Source organism: Pleurodeles waltl, chromosome 5, assembly GCF_031143425.1.
Source record: "Pleurodeles waltl isolate 20211129_DDA chromosome 5, aPleWal1.hap1.20221129, whole genome shotgun sequence".
NCBI classification, from domain to species: domain Eukaryota; kingdom Metazoa; phylum Chordata; class Amphibia; order Caudata; family Salamandridae; genus Pleurodeles; species Pleurodeles waltl.
Genome location: NC_090444.1, coordinates 298,108,475 through 298,131,689, shown reverse-complemented (window position 1 = coordinate 298,131,689; position 23,215 = coordinate 298,108,475). Strand labels below are relative to the sequence as shown.

At 47.2% G+C, this 23,215-nt stretch overlaps 1 protein-coding gene across 2 annotated transcripts in view; it reads left to right on the top strand.

The window, feature by feature from the left end:
- Positions 1 to 23,215, top strand: part of FBXO11 (F-box protein 11) — a 608,024-nt gene that overhangs the window by 571,601 nt on the left and 13,208 nt on the right. For both annotated transcript variants that reach the window (XM_069234039.1, XM_069234040.1), the window contains exon 21: positions 10,815 to 10,923. In XM_069234039.1, coding sequence (XP_069090140.1) covers positions 10,815 to 10,923 — 109 coding nt within the window. The remainder of the gene's footprint in view (positions 1 to 10,814; positions 10,924 to 23,215) is intronic.

The following is a 23,215-nucleotide window of genomic DNA, read 5'->3' as shown; positions in this document are numbered from 1 at the left end:
GAATAAGTCATTACAAAGCATGGGAGGAAATCACTACAGACACTTGGGTTCTAGCAATTATCCAACATGGTTATTGCATAGAATTTCTACAATTCCCTCCAAACATACCACCAAAAGCACAAAATTTGACAAAACATCATTCCAATCTCCTGGAGATAGAAGTGCAGGCACTATTGCAAAAGAATGCAATCGAATTAGTGCCAAACACACAAATAAACACAGGGGTTTACTCACTGTACTTTCTGATACCAAAGAAGGACAAAACGCTGAGACCAATCCTAGACCTCAGAATAGTGAACACATTCATCAAATCAGACCATTTTCACATGGTCACACTACAAGAAGTATTACCATTGCTAAAACTACACGACTACATGTCAACTTTAGACCTCAAGGACGCGTATTTCCATATACCAATACACCCATCGCACAGGAAATACCTAAGGTTTGTATTCAAAGGAATACATTACCAATTCAAGGTACTGCCTTTCGGATTAACAACCGCACCAAGAGTCTTTACCAAATGTCTAGCGGTAGTCGCTGCACACATCAGAAGGCAGCAAATACATGTGTTCCCATATCTAGACGACTGGCTAATCAAGGCCCATTCGTTAATAGAGTGCTCAAATCACACAAATCAGATCATACAAACCCTCTTCAAACTAGGGTTCACCGTCAACTTCACAAAATCCAACATTCTGCAGTGCAAGGTACAACAATACCTAGGAGCCATAATAGACACAACAAAAGGAGTAGCCACTCCAAGTCCCCAAAGAATTCAAAATTTCAACACCATCATACAACGCATGTATCCAACACAAAAGATACAAGCAAAGATGGTATTACAACTCCTAGGCATGATGTCTTCATGCATAGCCATTGTCCCAAACGCAAGACTGCACATGAGGCCCTTACAACAGTGCCTAGCATCACAGTGGTCTCAAGCACAGGGTCATCTTCTAGATCTGGTGTTAATAGACCGCCAAACCTACCTCTCGCTTCTGTGGTGGAACAACATAAATTTAAACAAAGGGCGGCCTTTCCAAGACCCAGTGCCACAATATGTAATAACAACAGATGCTTCCATGACAGGGTGGGGAGCACACCTCGATCACCACAGCATACAAGGACAATGGAACGTACATCAAACAAGACTGCATATAAATCACCTAGAACTTCTAGCAGTTTTTCAAGCACTAAAAGCTTTCCAACCAATAATAGTTCACAAATACATTCTCGTCAAGACAGACAACATGACAACAATGTATTATCTAAACAAGCAAGGGGGGACGCACTCCACGCAGTTAAGCCTGCTAGCACAAAAAATTTGGCGTTGGGCAATTCACAACCAAATTCGCCTAATAGCACAATTTATACCAGGGATCCAAAATCAACTCGCAGACAATCTCTCTCGAGATCACCAACAGGTCCACGAATGGGAAATTCACCCCCAAATTCTGAACACCTATTTCAGACTCTGGGGAACACCTCAAATAGACTTGTTTGCGACGAAGGAGAACGCAAAATGCCAAAACTTCGCATCCAGATACCCACACAAACAGTCCCAAGGCAATGCCCTATGGATGAACTGGTCAGGGATATTTGCTTACGCTTTTCCTCCTCTCCCTCTCCTTCCTTACCTGGTAAACAAACTCAGTCAAAACAAACTCAAACTCATATTAATAGCACCAACTTGGGCAAGGCAACCCTGGTACACAACGCTGCTAGACCTATCAGTAGTACCCCACATCAAATTGCCCAACAGGCCAGATCTGTTGACACAACACCACCAAAAGATCAGACACCCAGATCCAGCATCGCTGAATCTAGCAATCTGGCTCCTGAAATCCTAGAATTCGGGCACTTACAACTTACTCAAGAATGTATGGAAGTCATAAAGCAAGCCAGAAGGCCATCCACCAGGCGCTGCTATGCAAGTAAATGGAAGAGATTTGTTTGCTACTGCCATATTAATCAAATACAACCATTACACACAACTCCAGAACATGTAGTGGGTTACTTGCTTCACTTACAAAAATCTAACCTGGCTTTCTCTTCCATTAAAATACACCTTGCAGCAATATCTGCATACCTGCAGACTACCTATTCAACTTCCCTATATAAGATACCAGTCATTAAAGCATTCATGGAGGGCCTTAGGAGAATTATACCACCAAGAACACCACCTGTTCCTTCATGGAACCTAAATGTTGTCCTAACTAGACTTATGGGTCCACCTTTTGAACCCATGCACTCCTGCGAAATACAGTTCCTAACCTGGAAGGTTGCATTTCTCATCGCCATTACTTCCCTAAGAAGAGTAAGCGAGATTCAGGCGTTTACAATACAAGAACCTTTTATACAACTACACAAGAATAAGGTCGTCCTAAGGACTAATCCTAAATTTTTGCCAAAGGTTATTTCACCGTTCCATCTAAATCAAACAGTGGAACTTCCAGTGTTCTTTCCACAGCCAGATAACGTAGCTGAAAGGGCACTACATACATTAGATGTCAAAAGAGCATTGATGTATTACATTGACAGAACAAAGAACATCAGAAAGACTAAACAACTATTTATTGCATTTCAAAAACCTCATGCAGGAAACCCAATATCAAAACAAGGTATAGCCAGATGGATAGTTAAATGCATCCAAATCTGCTACCTTAAAGCTAAACGACAGCTGCCCATTACACCAAGGGCACACTCAACCAGAAAGAAAGGTGCTACCATGGCCTTTCTAGGAAACATCCCAATGCAAGAAATATGTAAGGCAGCCACATGGTCTACGCCTCACACATTCACCAAGCACTACTGTGTAGACGTGTTATCCGCACAACAAGCCACAGTAGGTCAAGCCGTATTAAGAACATTATTTCAAACTACTTCCACTCCTACAGGCTGAGCCACCGCTTTTGGGGAGATAACTGCTTACTAGTCTATGCAAAACATGCGTATCTACAGCGACAGATGCCATCGAACTGAAAATGTCACTTACCCAGTGTACATCTGTTCGTGGCATCAGTCGCTGTAGATTCGCATGTGCCCACCCGCCTCCCCGGGAGCCTGTAGCAGTTCGGAAGTTACCTTCAACTATTTGTATATATATCATCTCAACCTTAAATAGGTACATACTTAGTCAATCCATTGCATGGGCACTATTACTACAATTCAACTCCTACCTCACCCTCTGCGGGGAAAAACAATCGAAGATGGAGTCGACGCCCATGCGCAATGGAGACAAAAGGAGGAGTCACTCGGTCCCGTGACTCGAAAGACTTCTTCGAAGAAAAACAACTTGTAACACTCCGGCCCAACACCAGATGGCGAGCTATGCAAAACATGCGTATCTACAGCGACAGATGCCATCGAACTTCTCTTTTTGCCACTATCTTACCTCTAAGGGGAACCCTTGGACTCTGTGCACACTATTTCTTACTTTGAGATAGTATATACAGAGCCAACTTCCTACACCTAGGTTCTGGGGTGCCCCTAAATACTGAATTTAGGGGTGTGTTTAGGTCTGGGAGGGCAGCAGCTAATGGCTACTGTCCTTGAGGGTGGCTACACCCTCTTTGTGCCTCCTCCCTGTGGGGAGGGGGGGCACATCCCTAATCCTATTGGGGGAATCCTCCAAACTCAAGATGGAAGATTTCTAAAGGCCGGGGTCACCACAGCTCAGGACACCTTGGGGGCTGTCCTGACTGGTGGGTGATTCCTCCTTGTTTTTCCTCATTATCTCCTCCAGCCTGATGCCACGAACAGATGTACACTGGGTAAGTGACATTTTCATTCTAATGCTCTATTTGATGGTAGTGTGGTCGAGCAGTAGGCTTATCAGAGGGTAGTGTTAAGCATTTGTTGTTCACACACAGGCAATAAATGAGGAACACACACTCAAAGACTGATTCCAGGCCAATAGGTTTTTATATAGAAAAATATATTTTCTTAGTTTATTTTAAGAACCACTGGTTCAAGATTTACAAGTATTACTTCAAATGAAAGGTATTTCACTCAGGTATTCTAGGAACTTTGAATAATCACAATAGCATGTACAGTTGTGACTAAAATGGCAATAAGCTATTTTAAAAGTGGACACAGTGCAAAAATCAACAGTTCCTGGGGGAGGTAAGTAATTGTTAATTTCACAGGTAAGTAAAACGCTTACAGGGTTCAAAGTTGGGTCCAAGGTAGCCCACCGTTGGGGGTTCAAGGCAACCCCAAAGTTATCACACCAGCAGCTCAGGGCCGGTCAGGTGGAGAGGTCAAGAGGTGCCCAAAACACATAGGCGCCTATGGAGAACAGGGGTGCTCCGGTTCCAGTCTGCCAGCAGGTAAGTACCTGTGTTCTCAGGGGGCAGACCAGGGGGGTTTTGTAGAGCACTGGGGGAGGGAGGGGACACAAATAGGCATACAAAACACACCCTCAGCGGCACAGAGAGGCCGTGTGCAGTGTGCAAAGCAGGCGTCTGGTTTTGTATTGGTTTCAATGGAGGGACCCGGGGGCCACTAGCGGTGCAGGCAGGTACGGGGGCGGGGCTTCTTAGGACAGCCATCACCCGGGCTAGGCAGAGGGTCGCCGGGGGTCACTCCTGCGCTGAGGTTCGGTTCCTTCAGGACCTGGGGGCTGCGGGTGCAGTGCTGGTTCCAGGCGTTGGGTCCCTTGTTACAGGCAGTCGCGGTTAGGGGGAGCCTCTGGATTTCCTCTGCAGGCGTCGCTGTGGGGGTTCAGGGGGGTCGTGCCTGGCTACTCACGGGCTCGCAGTCGCCGGGTTCCTACCTATCGTGTTTGTTCTCTGGATCTTGACCCGTGGACCAGGTACGTGGAACCCAGGGATGGATTCCTGCCGTGGAGGACCTGGAAAGGAAGGGGGACAGTCAGCACCCTTGGAGGTGCCCAGGTGGTGCATGTGGTAATGCCCAGCCTCCTGAATTTTAAGTTCCTGCACGTTGGTGGAAAGAGATGTCCAGCTGCGGGGTCCAGGAGCTGCAGAAGATCACAGGAGTCTCCTACGAGCTGTCCCTTGACGGTCGCCGGATTATAGGAGGGTCTGTGACCAGCCAAGTCACGAAGCACTGGCAAATGCAAGCAGGAGTTTCAGAAGAGTTTGCAAAGTTTTGGGGACCAGCAAGGTCCAGGAGACTCTACCCAGGAGGGGGAGTCAGAGCTGGCCCTCAGCACACAGGAAAGCCAACAGAATTTGATAGAGCCCCCATGAGTGACCCACACGTGATAGACACGAGGAGGTCTTACTAGCCCCGCAAAAGAGACGTCCCTCCAGTGACCCACCTATCGGAGGGGGTCAGGGACCTCATCTACCTGGCCCAACCAGCCAGATGCTCCCAGGTGCCTGTGCACATCTTACTTCCAAAATGGCAGAATCAAGTGGCAACCTGGCATAGCCCTGTGCACCTCCCTACGGGAGGAGCTGGACAGGGGGGTAGTCACTCCCCTGTCCTTTGTGTAGTTTCACGCCAGAGTGGGAACCGTGGGAGTTCCTGAACTGGTGTAAACCGCATTATGCACGGAGGGCACCACGTATGCCCTTCAAAGCAGTCTGGTGGCACTCAGAGGCTACCCCACCCAAGATCTTAGACCCCTAATATTCAGGGGGAGGTGGTCACACCTCTTCCTTGCAGGAAATCCTTTGTTCTGATCCTCTGGCCTGAGCCTGGCTTACCAGCAGGACAGAACCGTGTCTGGGGTCAGCAGCAGCGTGGGCTGGCAGCTGGATCCCGTAAGGTTGAACAGGCAGAATTGGGGAATCCACTGAAACCCCAACAACCCCCCCCCCAGAGTACACAGTATCCTGCGGCTATCACTTGAATCAGTGTAGTTGCATGATTCCAACACGTTTGATACCACACATGCATTGGTTCAGAGAAGCCATCGTGTTGATCAGATGGCTTCCAAGCTTTTTGAGTCCAGGAATTGGTTTGGAGTCTGAGGGGCTACCTTGCTCATGCAGGGGTCCCTCACTCTTAGAGACCTGCACCCTGCCCTTGGAATGAAGGGCCTACCAGAGGGTTGACTTATAATGTTTAAGTGCAGTGGTCAGGTTTGGCAGTAAAAGGGTGCATGCACCATTTCACACAGGCTACAATGGCAGGCCTGCAGTCACAGTTTGCATGGGCTCCCATGGGTGGCATAATACATGCTGCAGCCCATGGCGGACCCCTGGTTTACTTAAGTACAATATACTAGGGACTTAAATGGGGGGCACCAGTATGCCAGTTGTGGGTGTAAGACATTACTAACTAACCAAATTTAGAGGGGAGAGCACTGGTACTGGGGTCCTGGTTATCAAGATCCCAGTGCACCACAGTCCAAAACATACTGACAACATGCAAAGAAAAGTGGGGGGTATACAACCAGAACCCAGCTTACTACAGTGCCACCTACCCTTCTCCAGTATTTGTAAAATCAAATAAAGAAGCAGGGCTACTGAAGCCTTTCCTACCAGGATATCCCCAACCCTATGTTAGCTTAAATGCCCTGCTTCTGCTCTGTGAGAACCTACGCACCTCTTAAAGGGAATATTAGGAGGGATAACAAACTTTGAGCTGCAATTTGCCTGGTTCATGTGACTTTTAGGACATGACTCATCTGACTAGAAGGATGGTCTGTAGTGTGGAAGGAACATCCTTAATCTCACATAGAGCATTCCTATGTCTTCACTGTTAATAGATGACATCCCCTCTAGCTGGAAGGCATACCATCAATATCAAACTGCATTCAGTCTACATGCTAGAAATGAGGCTCCACATTAATGTTTTGGTATTAAACACAGTTAGAATGGCCTGCACTGGTTACATTGGACTGGGGTTTCCCCTTCCTAATGAACACCTTACCACATATGTGTTCTACACATGGCAACAAGGAAGAATAAACTGATAAGCCTTTCAAAGAGCTGTTATTTGTTTTGGGCTTGGGCAACCTAGCAGTCTGGGAGTAAAGAAGAACCCAGTGGTTTCTATGCCACAAGTCATATGTACATTATGTGGTACAATAGATCTAGCCGCGGAGCACCCCACAACAGGACTGTTTTGCTGTGAGACAGATGGGTTTAAAATGTGTAGCAACATTTTGAGCACTTAAGTGAATGCAGGCCTGAGTTACTATGTTCCCTTGTAGAGAGCTGGCTCTCTATATAGTGCACTAAAATGAAGTACACTGGGAAGAGAGTCCAGTGGATCCCCAAAGGCTTGCAGAGGCAGAAATAGATAGTTCTAGTGCTTTTTATGTGGTTGTGTGGATGAGCAGTTAGGCTGATCAAGGAGTTGTGAAGCATTTGTTGTACTCCGGGGCAATAAATGAGACACACTCAAAGAATAAATCTGAGACCAATTTAGAAAAATAACAGTTGCTTTTACATATGCTTTGATCCATAGAACTTCGTTATAAGGTAAGCAGTTTTTAAATAAAAAATACTTTACTGTTTCAAAAATCGACAGTGCTATTTTCAGTGTCTTCAATGTTAACCTATGGGATGAAAAGAAGAATGCAGTTTTGCAGGTAAGTACACAACTTACAATCCCAGTTGTCCAGGTTTTAGACTAGCACCAGGCAGGGTTCAGGTTGGTATTAAGAGTGCACCCATAGTGACGGCTGAGTGCAGAGGCCAAAGTCTGAGTCCGGATCCTAATGCTATTTAGTAGAGACTGGGGGTGAATGAAGACGCACTGCTCCCAGGTAAGTACACGCGGTGTCAGAGGTTGGTCTCTTGGATGTGGAGGGGGGAGAGAAGGGGGGCCACAAAAGGCAGCACTAAACAGCAGTACAGGGTGGGGTGCAGTGTACCATTAGGGCATTGGGCACCCACTGCTCTTCAATTGAGGAGATCCAGTTCAGAAACAGGCTGCAGGTTCTGCCCAGGTAAGGAGAGATGCCAGGGTTGTAGGGACAGACGGTCCAGCTCCCCAGGGGCTAATGGTGCAGAGGTGTCATTTGGCACTGGACACAGCTTACAGGGCAGGTCAAAGTCAGGGTGAGTCCTCAGATTTAGGCTGCATGCTTCGCTGATGAGTCCAGCAGGGGTCAGCCCAGGGTGGGCTCTTGTTCAGTAGCGCTGGGGAACCTGGGGGACAGGATCAGTGGGCCACTTGAACTCGGGCTGTGGGCGTCAGGTGCATAGGTGGGTCCAGAGGCAGTTTTGCGGTTCCTCAGACAGACTTCTTATTTTGAAGATTGTTTCTTTTGGACAGGTCGACTGTCCACTGGAGTTCTTGGTCTTTATCAAAGGCAGGCAGTCCTCCCAAGGCTTTGAAGGTCGCGGGCTGCAGGACAAGTCGTCTTTTGGGTGCAAGCTCTTTGAAGGCTGCTGACACGCCGGTAGTGCTTTGGGCCAAGTCAGCCTTCTCTGCTCGGGTGACTTCTGTTCTTAGGTCGACAGGAATCTGATTCTAGGGTCCAGAAGTGGCACCTAAATACTGAATTTAGGGGTGTTACAGGGAGTGTCAGGTGGTAGCAAATGGGCTGCTCCCCTTTAGGGTGACTACACACTTCCTTTGACCACTTCCTTTGGGAAGTGGCATAGCCCTAATCCTATTGGCCCAATTCCATCCATACACAAAGGAGGAATTTAAAAATGTGTCCCCTCCAGCTCGTCCACCCTAGGGGTGGGACTAGCATGAAGTGAGCACACCTCCTAATTTACTTAATATTGCTGCCAAAAGTGGGGTCAGGAACTGGCGGTTGCCCTTCTCTACCATTTGGAGAGGCCTGGGTCAAAGGCGGCGAGGCCTTTGAAGCTCCATGCCCTGGAATGTCCATCCTTCGTGGAAGAGGAGGTCACACCTTTGCCCAGAGTAGGTCTGTTATGAGCCCTCAAGAGCATTGGGTCTCACCTCAGGAGGTCCGAGTTCTAAGGTGGCTGTACTGGTTTTGACCAGTCAGTGCCCACACTAGGAGTTGGTAGTTTTTTAGAGGGCACCTCTGGGGTGCTTTCTGAGTGCATGTACTAATAAATCAGATTGTGTGGGTTTATTAATACGAACAGTTTGATATTTGATACCAAACATCCCTATTGGCAGTGAAGCCATCATGTAGCTGGGGAACTCGTAGTGACCAGTGTCCAGCACCTGTACTTACAATGGCTTACCTGTTCACTTACTATGTCTGAGAGTTGACAAAGGCATAGCAGAGGCATATCTGCTCATGCAGGTATGCCCTCACAGGTAATATAATGCACCCTGCCTTTAGGGCTGGAAGACCTGATAGAGAGGTGACTTGCATATATTGCATGGAGTGTAAAGGGGACAGGGCACACAGGCTGTGTGCCTTGTGTTTTAATTTTACTCGTGCACCAACACATGCAGCCTGCAAAAGCAGTACTGTGCGCACATAGTGAAGAAGGGGGGGAGGGGGGGGTCCCTGAGGGTGGCACAATTTGTGCTGCAGCCCTCAGTGGTTTTCCGTAAGTACCCCATGCCCTAGGTACCAGGGTACTTATAGTAGTAGCTAAAGGTTTGCCAATTGGAAAAAAACGACTGTGCGGTTTTGGGGAAAGAGAACTGGCACTGGGGGACCTGTTAAGCAGTGACACACTGGACTTTCAGTCAACATTGCACCAGAAACCATGCAAAAAGTGAGGGGTGTGACATTGCACCAGAAACCATGCAAAAAGTGAGGGGTGTGGGGGTGACTGTGTCAAGAGGCACTTTCCCGCATCCCTGAATTGTTTCTAGGTGTGGTGGGTTTCCAAATTTATAACAACTTTGGCAGTTTCAAGCTGTGTAAAGGTATAACCTCAGGAGAAAAAAAAAAAAGTGATCAACTTTTTTTGTGATTTCATTCCCATTTTACACGTCGAGCTACAGTTCCAGATTGATTATGGTTCTTCAATGAGTTGTGGACTTTAAGGGGCATATTTGAGAGGTTTTTGGTACATGGAAGATGCAAATCTTAAGCCATTTTTGAAGCCACATAAAGCCACTTCGGCTTTGTGTGGCTCCATAAATATGGAGTATGGATTATATGGAGCGTTGCCTTACTCTGCCTGGGAAGGAATTGCATGGGTGCTCCCATGCAACTCCCATGGATTTTGATGCTTTGTGAGATTTACAAGAAAGTGTAAACCTGGGAATACACCAAAAACTTACACCTTCCCAGGGGAGGTGTAACAAGGAAAAATATCTCCATTTATCTTTGTTTCTTACTCTTTCTATTTGTGCTGCATTCTGCAGTACACTGGGAAAGAAGATGCCTCCCAGGATTGTTTTTTTTTGTAGGAGGGTGCTCCTGCATCTAACACAGGCACCCTTGCAAGGGTGCCTGCATTGGTGCTAGGCAGCCCATTGTACGCCAGCACAGGGGGAAAGGACAGAAATATGCTGTATGCCTTAAATACGGCACATTCCTGCCCTTTCCCTGTGACGCAGCACAGCAAGGAGACTTGCTGCACCGCTTTGCAATAAATATGGCCCTAAGTGTTTTAACTGTGTTTCATTAAATTGTTACCACTGTAGTGTGACTTGAGACAGTCATTTATAAGCCTAAAAGGAATCATATCTTTAGTGACCATAGCACGTGCACTAATTTCTGTGGTAGATCTTATCTGCTTTTCTCAAACAAAGTGGTATGGTACTGATTTTGTGGAGATAATATAATGTTACTGCAATGCACACTGTTAAAGTATTGTCAAGAGAACAGATTATCAACCCTTTGTAATCTCTAGTAAGCAACATTCTGGAACTTGCTAGTAACCTGTTAACATAGACAGCATGAAGTGTCTACATGTTGTTCTCATTCAGTACTGAGCATTGAAAATGTACCGGTAAGATAAGGGTTTTTTTTTTATTTATTTTTTCTATAGATAACAAAATAATGAACAACCAAGATGCCATAGAAAAGGCAGTCACTAGAGGGCAGTGTCTCTATAAGATCTCTAGTTATACCAGCTATCCAATGCATGACTTCTACAGGTAATGTGGCCTAATGCTAGATCATTTTTACTCTGTGTGAAAGCACACAAGGCATATGCATGCTGTAAATGTATAGACCTATGTAGAGACATATTGAAATACTTGTTAATTCTAGAAACTTTAGCTACATGACTTGACCACCTCATTTTCGTAAACTGTGCGTAAACTGTGCTAAGATGTTACACTTACCCTTCCTGGGCTTTTAAGAAACTGAGTATGAAGAATGTGGTAAAATGATTCCTAATAGTTGCCATAGCCGGGCACTATTTAGGAGCCACAGTGCAGCTAGGAGGGGGCTACTAGGCCTCAACTGTGGGAATTGAGTTTGTTTGCCACGGATGTGCTGGGGCCTGTCCTACTATTGCTCTGCAAATTTGGCCAAGTACAACCTGAGAATTGAAGATCAGTTGTGCACTTCTCAGAGAGGTAGCGTGGGGTTGCTTGAGTTTAGAGCTCAACAATCAACCAACAGACCCAATAAAATGAATGTCTAACCCAGTGCTTCAATTTCTAAGCAAGAAAATACATGTTCGGTGGCATGTGTAGCTGCAGATACACATGTTGTGCATAGTCCGCCGTCTGGTGTTGGGTCGGAGTGTTACAAGTTGTTTTTGTTCGAAGAAGTCTTTTCGAGTCCCGAGACCGAGGGACTCCTCCTCCTTTGTTCCATTGCGCATGGGCGTCGACTCCATGTTAGATTGTTTTTTTTCCGCCATCGGGTTCGGATGTGTTCCTTTTCGCTCCGGGTTTCGGGACGGAAAGATAGTCTTAACTTCAGAAAACTACGTCGGTATTGTTTCGCTCGGGATCGGGTAAGAATAGAATCGACACCGAATCGTGAAGAGCTCCGGTAGCCCTTCGGGGTAATTTCGATCCCCCGTCGGGGCCTGGTCGGCCCGACCGCGTGTAACATCGACACTGATGGAACGGACCCTGTTCCGATTCGGTCCTAAATGCCACAATAAATATCCATATACAGACCAACATTTGGTCTGTAACTTGTGCCTGTCGCCTGAGCACAAGGAAGAAACGTGTGAGGCCTGTCGTGCGTTTCGGTCCCGAAAAACGCTCCGTGACCGGCGAGCCAGAAGATTGCAGATGGCGTCCACGCCGACAGGACACCGAGAGTTCGAGGGACAAGGAGAAGAAGAGGAAGCCTTCTCCATCCATGAATCGGACTCGGAGGAATTCGACGTCGAAGAAACCGTGAGTAAGACGTCGAAGCAAGCACCACACAAGAAAACAGACAAGGCCCAGGGGACGCCACTGCCAACAGGCCATGGCTCAACCCATAAAGTAGGTGACCGTCTATCGGCACCGAAAAAGGCCGAACTGGTGCCGAGATCGTCCGACTCGGGTCGTGACACAGGCACGCAGCAATCTCGGGACCGAGAAAGTGCTGCCGAAAAAGATCGACGCCGAGACAGCGGAACCGAAGCTGCTCGGCGCAGAGACAGCGGCACCGAGGAAGATCGACGCCGACAAAGCTCGACGCCGAAAAGAAAAAATTCGCCTCGGAGCCGAAAACAAGCAGAGACACAGTTTCGGTGCCAAAACGACCAGCAACCGAACCAACTGCCAGCTCATATACAGAGGAACAATCACTGTCCTCTCAAATGCGCAAACACAGATTTGAAGAAGAGTTACAGACCACTGATGTACACCACACACAAAAGCAGATCTTCATACAAAGTGGGACAGGGAAAATCAGCACTCTTCCCCCAATCAGGAGAAAAAGGAGACTCGAGTTCCAAACTCAAGAACAAACACCACAAAAAATGGTGAAGAAGGTAACTCCGCCACCCTCTCCTCCACCTGTAACTCACACATCACCGGCACAGACTCCGTCACATTCACCGGCTCATACCACCATGAGCCAAGATGACCAAGACGCTTGGGACCTATACGACGCCCCAGTATCCGACAATAGTCCTGAGTCGTACCCTACCAAGCCCTCGCCACCTGAGGACAGCACAGCGTATGCACAGGTGGTAGCTAGGGCAGCAGAGTTCCATAACGTGTCGTTACACGCAGAACCTGTCGAGGATGACTTCCTTTTCAACACCCTCTCCCCCACCCATAGCACCTACCAAAGCCTGCCTATGCTTCCAGGAATGCTAAGGCACGCAAAGCAGATCTTCAAAGAACCGGTCAAGAGTAGAGCGATAACTCCAAGGGTGGAGAAAAAATATAAAGCACCGCCCACGGACCCTGCTTTTATCACCTCACAACTGCCACCAGATTCAGTCGTGGTAGGGGCAGCTCGCAAGAGAGCCAACTCGCACACATCAGGCGAGGCACCACCTCCGGATAAAGAGAGCCGCAAGTTCGACGCAGCTGGGAAAAGGGTCGCAGTACAAGCTGCAAACCAGTGGCGCATCGCGAACTCTCAGGCGCTCCTAGCGCGATATGATAGAGCCCATTGGGACGAGATGTAGCATCTCATCGAGCATCTGCCCAAAGAATTTCAAAAACGGGCAAAACAAGTGGTTGAGGAGGGACAAAACATCTCCAATAACCAAATACGCTCCTCTATGGACGCAGCGGACGCAGCTGCAAGAACAATAAATACCGCAGTAACCATAAGAAGGCACGCATGGTTGCGCACATCTGGCTTTAAACCGGAAATACAGCAAGTGGTGCTCAATATGCCGTTCAATGAACAGCAATTGTTTGGACCCGAGGTGGACACGGCAATTGAGAAATTGAAAAAGGACACTGACACAGCCAAGGCCATGGGCGCACTCTATTCCCCGCAGGGCAGAGGCACTTTCGGCACCTTCCGCAAAACAACTTTCAGAGGGGGGTTTCGGTGTCAAGCCACACAAGCCAGCACCTCACAATCAACACCGTCTACCTACCAGGGACAGTACCAAAGGGGAGGCTTTCGGGGCCAGTACAGAGGAGGACAATTCCCTAGAAACCAGGGAAAATTTCAAAGTCCAAAAACCCCTACAACCAAACAGTGACTCACAAGTCACTCAACCCCTTCACACAACACCAGTGGGGGGAAGACTAAGTCAGTTTTACAAATCCTGGGAGGAGATAACAACAGACACTTGGGTCTTAGCAATTATCCGACATGGTTATTGCATAGAATTTCTCCAACTCCCTCCAAATGTCCCACCAAAAACACAGAATATGTCAAAACAACATTTAGACCTTCTAGAACTAGAAGTTCAAGCATTACTACAAAAGGACGCAATAGAATTGGTACCATGTACACAAGTAAACACAGGAGTTTACTCACTGTACTTTCTAATACCAAAAAAGGACAAAACACTGAGACCAATCCTAGATCTCAGAACACTAAACACCTACATCAAATCAGAACACTTTCACATGGTCACGCTACAAGACGTGTTACCACTGCTAAAGCAACAAGACTACATGACAACCTTAGATCTAAAGCATGCGTATTTCCACATACCGATACATCCCTCGCACAGGAAATACCTAAGGTTCGTATTCAAGGGAATACATTACCAATTCAAAGTGTTGCCGTTCGGTATAACAACCGCACCAAGAGTATTCACAAAATGCCTAGCAGTAGTAGCTGCACACATCAGAAGGCAGCAAATACACGTATTCCCGTACCTAGACGATTGGCTAATCAAGACCAACTCCCTAACAAAGTGTTCACAACACACAGATTATGTCATACAAACCCTCTACAAACTCGGTTTGTCCATCAACTACACAAAATCTCACATTCTGCCGTGCAAAACACAGCAATACTTAGGAGCGACAATCAACACAACAAAGGGAATAGCCACTCCAAGTCCACAAAGGGTTCAAAATTTTCACAAGGTTATACAAGCCATGTATCCAACACAAAAGATACAGGCAAAGACGGTATTAAAACTCCTAGGCATGATTTCCTCATGCATAGCCATTGTCCCAAACGCAAGACTGCACATGAGGCCCTTACAACAGTGCCTAGCATCACAGTGGTCACATGCACAGGGTCACCACCTAGATCTGGTGTTGATAGACCGCCAAACATACATCTCGCTTCTATGGTGGAACAGTATAAATTTAAACAAAGGGCGGCCTTTCCAAGACCCAGTGCCACAATACGTGATAACAACAGATGCTTCCATGACATGGTGGGGAGCACACCTCAATCAACACAGCATCCAAGGACAATGGGACGGTCATCAAACAAAACTGCATATAAATCACCTCGAATTGTTAGCAGTATTCCTAGCGTTGAAAGAATTTCAACCCATCATAACCCACAAATACATTCTTGTCAAAACAGACAACATGACAACAATGTATTATCTAAACAAACAGGGGGGAACACACTCGACACAGCTGTGCCTCCTGGCACAAAAGATATGGCAATGGGCAATTCACAACCACATTCGCCTAATAGCACAATTTATTCCAGGGATCCAAAATCAACTAGCAGACAATCTCTCTCGAGATCACCAACAGGTCCACAAATGGGAGATTCACCCCCAAATTCTAAACACTTACTTCAAAATTTGGGGGACACCTCAAATAGACCTATTTGCAACAAAGGAGAACGCAAAAAGCCAAAACTTCGCATCCAGGTACCCACACAGGCAGTCTCAAGGCAATGCTCTATGGATGAACTGGTCAGGGATATTTGCGTACGCTTTTCCCCCTCTCCCTCCATATCTAGTAAACAAATTGAGTCAAAACAAACTCAAACTCATACTAATAGCACCAACATGGGCAAGACAACCTTGGTACACTCCACTACTAGACCTGTCAGTAGTACCCCATGTCAGGTTGCCCAACAGACCAGATCTGTTAACACAACACAAACAACAGATCAGGCATCCAAACCCAGCATCGCTGAATCTAGCAATCTGGCTCCTGAGATCCTAGAATTCTGACATTTAAACCTCACCCAAGAATGTATGGAAGTCATAAAACAAGCTAGAAGACCATCCACTAGACACTGCTATGCTAGCAAATGGAAAAGATTTGTTTGCTACTGCCATAATAATCAAGTTCAACCATTACATGCATCTCCAAAGGATGTAGTGGGATACTTACTACATTTACAGAAATCAAATCTAGTCTTCTCTTCCATAAAGATACACATCGCAGCAATATCTGCATACCTGCAGATTACCCATTCAACTTCACTATTTAGGATACCTGTCATTAAAGCGTTTATGGAAGGCCTAAAAAGAATACCACCAAGAACACCACCTGTTCCTTCATGGAACCTCAACATCGTCTTAACAAGACTCATGGGCCCACCTTTTGAACCCATGCACTCATGCGAAATGCAATTCTTAACGTGGAAGGTTGCATTTCTCATTGCCATCACATCTCTAAGAAGAGTAAGTGAAATTCAGGCGTTTACTATTCAAGAACCTTTTATTCAAATACACAAAAATAAAGTAGTCCTAAGAACCAATCCAAAATTTTTACCAAAAGTTATTTCGCCGTTCCACTTAAATCAAACGGTAGAACTACCAGTGTTCTTCCCACAGCCAGACTCAGTAGCTGAAAGGGCACTACATACATTAGACATCAGAAGAGCACTAATGTACTACATTGACAGAACAAAAGAAATTAGGAAAACAAAACAACTGTTTATTGCATTTCAAAAGCCTCATACAGGAAACCCAATATCAAAACAGGGTATAGCCAGATGGATAGTTAAGTGCATCCAAACCTACTACCTTAAAGCAAAGAGAGAACTGCCCATTACACCAAGGGCACATTCAACCAGAAAGAAGGGTGCTACCATGGCCTTCCTAGGAAACATTCCAATGAACGAGATATGTAAGGCAGCCACATGGTCTACGCCTCACACATTTACTAATCACTACTGTGTAGACGTGCTATCCACACAACAAGCCACAGTAGGTCAAGCCGTACTAAGAACTTTATTTCAGACTACTTCCACTCCTACAGGCTGAGCCACCGCTTTTGGGGAGATAACTGCTTACTAGTCTATGCACAACATGTGTATCTGCAGCTACACATGCCACCGAACTGAAAATGTCACTTACCCAGTGTACATCTGTTCGTGGCATTAGTCGCTGCAGATTCACATGTGCCCACCCGCCTCCCCGGGAGCCTGTAGCCGTTTGGAAGTTATCTTCAACATTTGTACATTTGTAAATATATTACTTAAACCTTAGTTGGTACATACTTATTCATTCCATTGCATGGGCACTATTACTAACATACACAACTCCTACCTCACCCTCTGCGGGGAAAACAATCTAACATGGAGTCGACGCCCATGTGCAATGGAACAAAGGAGGAGGAGTCCCTCGGTCTCGGGACTCAAAAAGACTTCTTGGAACAAAAACAACTTGTAACACTCCGACCCAACACCAGACGGCGGACTATGCACAACATGTGAATCTGCAGAGACTAATGCCACGAACAGATGTACACTGGGTAAGTGACATTTTCATTATCACATAGTTCTATGCAATACTACATGTAAGGAAATGCCTCCTTGGCATGGTTGCCCCCTGACTTTTTGCCTTTGCTGATGCTATGTTTACAATTGAAAGTGTGCTGAGGCCTGCTAACCAGGCCCCAGCACCAGTGTTCTTTCCTTAACCTGTACTTTTGTATCCACAATTGGCAGACCCTGGCATCCAGATAAGTCCCTTGTAACTGGTACTTCTAGTACCAAGGGCCCTGATGCCAAGGAAGGTCTCTAAGGGCTGCAGCATGTCTTATGCCACCCTGGAGACCTCTCACTCAGCACAGACACACTGCTTGTCAGCTTGTGTGTGCTAGTGAGGACAAAACGAGTAAGTCGACATGGCACTCCCCTCAGGGTGCCATGCCAGCCTCTCACTGCCTATGCAGTATAGGTAAGACACCCCTCTAGCAGGCCTTACAGCCCTAAGGCAGGGTGCACTATACCATAGGTGAGGGTACCAGTGCATGAGCATGGTACCCCTACAGTGTCTAAACAAAACCTTAGACATTGTAAGTGCAGGGTAGCCATAAGAGTATATGGTCTGGGAGTCTGTCAAACACGAACTCCACAGCACCATAATGGCTACCCTGAAAACTGGGAAGTTTGGTATCAAACTTCTCAGCACAATAAATGCACACTGATGCCAGTGTACATTTTATTGTAAAATACACCACAGAGGGCACCTTAGAGGTGCCCCCTGAAACTTAACCGACTGTCTGTGTAGGCTGACTAGTTCCAGCAGCCTGCCACACCAGAGACATGTTGCTGGCCCCATGGGGAGAGTGCCTTTGTCACTCTGAGGCCAGTAACAAAGCCTGCACTGGGTGGAGATGCTAACACCTCCCCCAGGCAGGAGCTGTGACACCTGGCGGTGAGCCTCAAAGGCTCACCCCTTTGTCACAGCCCAGCAGGGCACTCCAGCTTAGTGGAGTTGCCCGCCCCCTCCGGCCACGGCCCCCACTTTTGGCGGCAAGGCTGGAGGGAACAAAGAAAGCAACAAGGAGGAGTCACTGGCCAGTCAGGACAGCCCCTAAGGTGTCCTGAGCTGAGGTGACTCTGACTTTTAGAAATCCTCCATCTTGCAGATGGAGGATTCCCCCAATAGGGTTAGGATTGTGACCCCCCTCCCCTTGGGAGGAGGCACAAAGAGGGTGTACCCACCCTCAGGGCTAGTAGCCATTGGCTACTAACCCCCCAGACCTAAACACGCCCTTAAATTTAGTATTTAAGGGCTACCCTGAACCCTAGAAAATTAGATTCCTGCAACTACAAGAAGAAGGACTGCCTAGCTGAAAAACCCCTGCAGAGGAAGACCAGAAGACGACAACTGCCTTGGCTCCAGAAACTCACCGGCCTGTCTCCTGCCTTCCAAAGATCCTGCTCCAGCGACGCCTTCCAAAGGGACCAGTGACCTCGACATCCTCTGAGGACTGCCCCTGCTTCGAAAAGACAAGAAACTCCCGAGGACAGCGGACCTGCTCCAAGAAAGGCTGCAACTTCGTTTCCAGCAGCCTTGAAAGAACCCTGCAAGCTCCCCGCAAGAAGCGTGAGACTTGCAACACTGCACCCGGCGACCCCGACTCGGCTGGTGGCGATCCAACACCTCAGGAGGGACCCCAGGACTACTCTAAGACTGCGAGTACAAAAACCTGTCCCCCCTGAGCCCCCACAGCGCCGCCTGCAGAGGGAATCCCGAGGCTTCCCCTGACCGCGACTCTTTGAATCCTAAGTCCCGACACCTGGGAGAGACCCTGCACCCGCAGCCCCCAGGACCTGAAGGACCGGACTTTCACCGGAGGAGTGACCCCCAGGAGTCCCTCTCCCTTGACCAAGTGGAGGTTTCCCCGAGGAACCCCCCCCTTGCCTGCCTGCAGCGCTGAAGAGATCCCTAGATCTCCCATTGACTTCCATTACCAACCCGACGCTTGTTTCTACACTGCACCCGGCCGCCCCCGCGCTGCTGAGGGTGAAATTTCTGTGTGGGCTTGTGTCCCCCCCGGTGCCCTACAAAACCCCCCTGGTCTGCCCTCCGAAGACGTGGGTACTTACCTGCAAGCAGACCGGAACCGGGGCACCCCCTTCTCTCCATTCTAGCCTATGTGTTTTGGGCACCACTTTGAACTCTGCACCTGACCGGCCCTGAGCTGCTGGTGTGGTGACTTTGGGGTTGCTCTGAACCCCCAACGGTGGGCTACCTGGGACCAAGAACTGAACCCTGTAAGTGTCTTACTTACCTGGTAAAACTAACCAAAACTTACCTCCCCTAGGAACTGTGAAAATTGCACTAAGTGTCCACTTTTAAAACAGCTATTTGTCAATAACTTGAAAAGTATACATGCAATTTTTATGATTTAAAGTTCCTAAAGTACTTACCTGCAATACCTTTCAAATGAGATATTACATGTAGAATTTGAACCTGTGGTTCTTAAAATAAACTAAGAAAAGATATTTTTCTATACAAAAACCTATTGGCTGGATTTGTCTCTGAGTGTGTGTACCTCATTTATTGTCTATGTGTATGTACAACAAATGCTTAACACTACTCCTTGGATAAGCCTACTGCTCGACCACACTACCACAAAATAGAGCATTAGTATTATCTATTTTTACCGCTATTTTACCTCTAAGGGGAACCCTTGGACTCTGTGCATGCTATTCCTTACTTTGAAATAGCACATACAGAGCCAACTTCCTACACTACACTATTAGCATCTCTGGGTCCTATCTACTATGGGTGCAACACCCACCTTGATCCTTTACCACCCCCTCTCAGGGCTTTCCACAGGCGCTCTTCCCCCTCCTTTTTTGGCTCCAAGGAAAAAACGGAGTAGCATGAATTTGGCTCGGGTGCAGTTTAATTACCTATAGTTAAAAAGATGCACGCTCATTACCTTACCCCTCCATAGGTATAAGAGTCAATTCATTGTAGAAACTGTGTAGGACTGGGAGGCTTGGCTGCATGTAGTGTCTGCCCAGTTGTCTTCTCGCAATTAGTGCACTAGGTCCTGTGAGGTTGGTCGAGGGCCCAGCTGTTGTGAGTGGGGTTGTGTGAGGTCTCAGCCACAACAGGTGCAGTCCGTAGTTTGGCGATAAGCAGTCTGAAGTCATACAGTCTCAACCAGACCCTAGGTTAGTGCTGTCCCAGCAGGGTATTGTTCAGGTGGGGTGGTCCCTGCAATCAGCAGCTGTAGCCCATATGCAGGCCGACTGTTCTGCAGATGCTACCCCAACTGGGCCTTCAGTAATTTTGAAGCTGCAGCCCCGCTCAGACCTTTAGTAGTTTTGCCATCTTGGCCTTTACTAGCCCTTTGATAATCAAGTGATCCTGGTATTGATGTTCCCTCCAAGAACCACAATGAAAGTCTGGAAGCCCAATAGCATCAGGGTCCTTCTAGATCAGTTTTAAGCAGTCTGCTTTTTCCTCAACATTCACTGGGGACATTACAGCTCTCCGTGTTTCCTACAGTCTCTTCCCCACGTTCAGAGCAAGGTAAGAACCTTCTCTCTGCAGATATGCAGGCTTTACAAACGGCTCCTCCAGCAGGAAATAAAGACTTCAGGTGATGCCCCCTCACCTCTTTGAGGCTGTCTGTCAGGCAGACCCAGCCCTTGGTTGCACAGCAGTCCGAGTACTCTGAGGTTTGAGTCCCACTTTTATGCACAATTTCTAGATGGGATGCGGATACACTGTGTCCTTCCTAGGCTGTTCTCGAGGCACAGCCTTTGTGCAGAGTGAGGTTTCACATAGCAGATTCCACTATGGATGTCTTGTGGCACACTCACAAAGGCATAACAAGCTATGAGGTTTTGGTGCCTGTCTGTCATCAGCCCAACTGAAGAATATCATGGAAAGGCAAAATACCAGACCTCACCTACAGCCTTCCTCACCTTTCACATCAGTCTGCAGTCCCACCTGTACCATGTACCACAAGGCATTGCTCAGAGACACTAATCAGCAGCTCCTTGATTACCAAAAGACCTCATAGAACATCTAGAGGAGGCCTGTGTCATCTCCCCTCACTTCAGTTTGTGGGTCGTCTCCCTTCAACTGCAGGTAATGCAAGCAGTGCACTTCTATTGTTTGGGTGCACATTTTTCAATGTGCAATTAGTGCTAGGCCGGGCCAGTGGTATCTAAAAAAAGAATCCCTCCGTCCTCCATACCATACATTCACACACAATACATATGCTACACTGGCTAAACACCTAACAGCCACACCTAACATACACCTGAGATCTCACTGGACAAACACATGGAAGCAAAATGTTACATAGGGGTGGGCCAGTAGGCCTCAACCCGAGTGACACAGATAGAAAAAAATAGTATCAACACAAATTGTTTTGTCACCACCTCTCTATGTTCTAAACCCATAACAGGGACAGTAGCCTTCTATCAATGAGGGCACATGTGGTGCACCTCTTCAGGTCACATAGAGGCAAGCAGGTCAAGGCCTCGGTTACGGGTATTTGTAAAGCACACAATCATCCACGAGGGTATCCTGTCGCTGAATGCCTAGCCCTCCCTGTGGTAGGTTGGTTAATTGAGAAGCCAGGCCTTCAGCTTCTTGCGGAAGAGAAGAGGAGGATCTGATGTGGAGACTGTTCCACACTTTAGGAGTGATGTAAGAACTCATCCTGAGCAGGGATGTGTGCAAGTATTAGTCCTGTGAAAAGGATGTCTGGTTGGTTGGTGGAAGGACATGCGACTGCTCAGGTACGTAGGGGGGTCAACGTTCTGTAGTGTCTTGAATGTGTATGTGAGGAGTTTGAAATGAGTGTGTTTGTGTATTGTGAGCAATAGTAGCTCCTGAGGTGTGATGTGTATTCTGTGTGGGAGGTTGAAGAGCAGTCTGGCTGTCGAGAACTGGATGGTTTGCAGTTTTTATAGTTAATTGCTTGGTGATCCTGGCATAGAGGGTGTTCCTGTATTCCATCTTGCTGGTGAATAGGGCATACATGACTGTTTTTCTAGTGTTGCTTTTAGTAATTTGAAGATCTTCTGGATGTGGAAGCAAGATGCAGTGACTGGGTTGACTTGTGGAGTCATGTACAGTTTGCTGTTGATTATTCCCAGGTTCCTGGCATGGGTCAGAGTTCAGCCGGCCACCAGTTGGAGTCCCATGGTAAGGTGTTATTGCTGAAGATGATTACTACTTTCTTGTCATTGTTGAGCTTGTGATAGTTGGCTTTGATCCAGTTAGTGACTTTGGTCATTCAAACGCTGAATTTATTTCTTGTGTTAGGGGTCTCATCCCAGAGGTAGTGTATGAGTTGTGTGTCATCAGCACAGGAGAGGATGTTGATATGTGTGCAGATGATGTTGACTAGAAGGATAATGTATGTGTAGAATAGGGTGAGACTGAGTAATAAACATTGAGGCACTATACAGATGACTTTGCGGGCTTCCAGGAAGTAAGGTGCCAGGCTGACTGCTTATGTTTTATGTGTTATAAAGGAGCAGATTCAGCAGAGAAGGTCCTTGGATGCCAATCTCATGCAAGTGCCTGATGAGGATGGTGTGTGAGAGGGTGTCAATTGCTGCAGTGGTCCAGGAGACTGAGGGCTGCCATGCCTCTCTCAAGAATGGTTCCTTGAGCAGGGGCCTGACAGTAGCATGTTTCCAGGTGCCCAGTAATGGTGCTGAGTCGAAGGAGAGGTTGAAGATGGATGTTAGTGCTTCACTGATCAGTAGGAGTACCTTGGTGAAGCCTTGGTGGGGCAAGGGTCATATAGGGCCCCTGAGCAGATGACGTTCTTGGTAGCAGTGATCTCGATAGTGATGACTGTAGGACAAAAGGTCAGGGTTCGTTCTTTTGCCATGATGGAAAGTTGTCATGACAGTGACTGTGTCTAG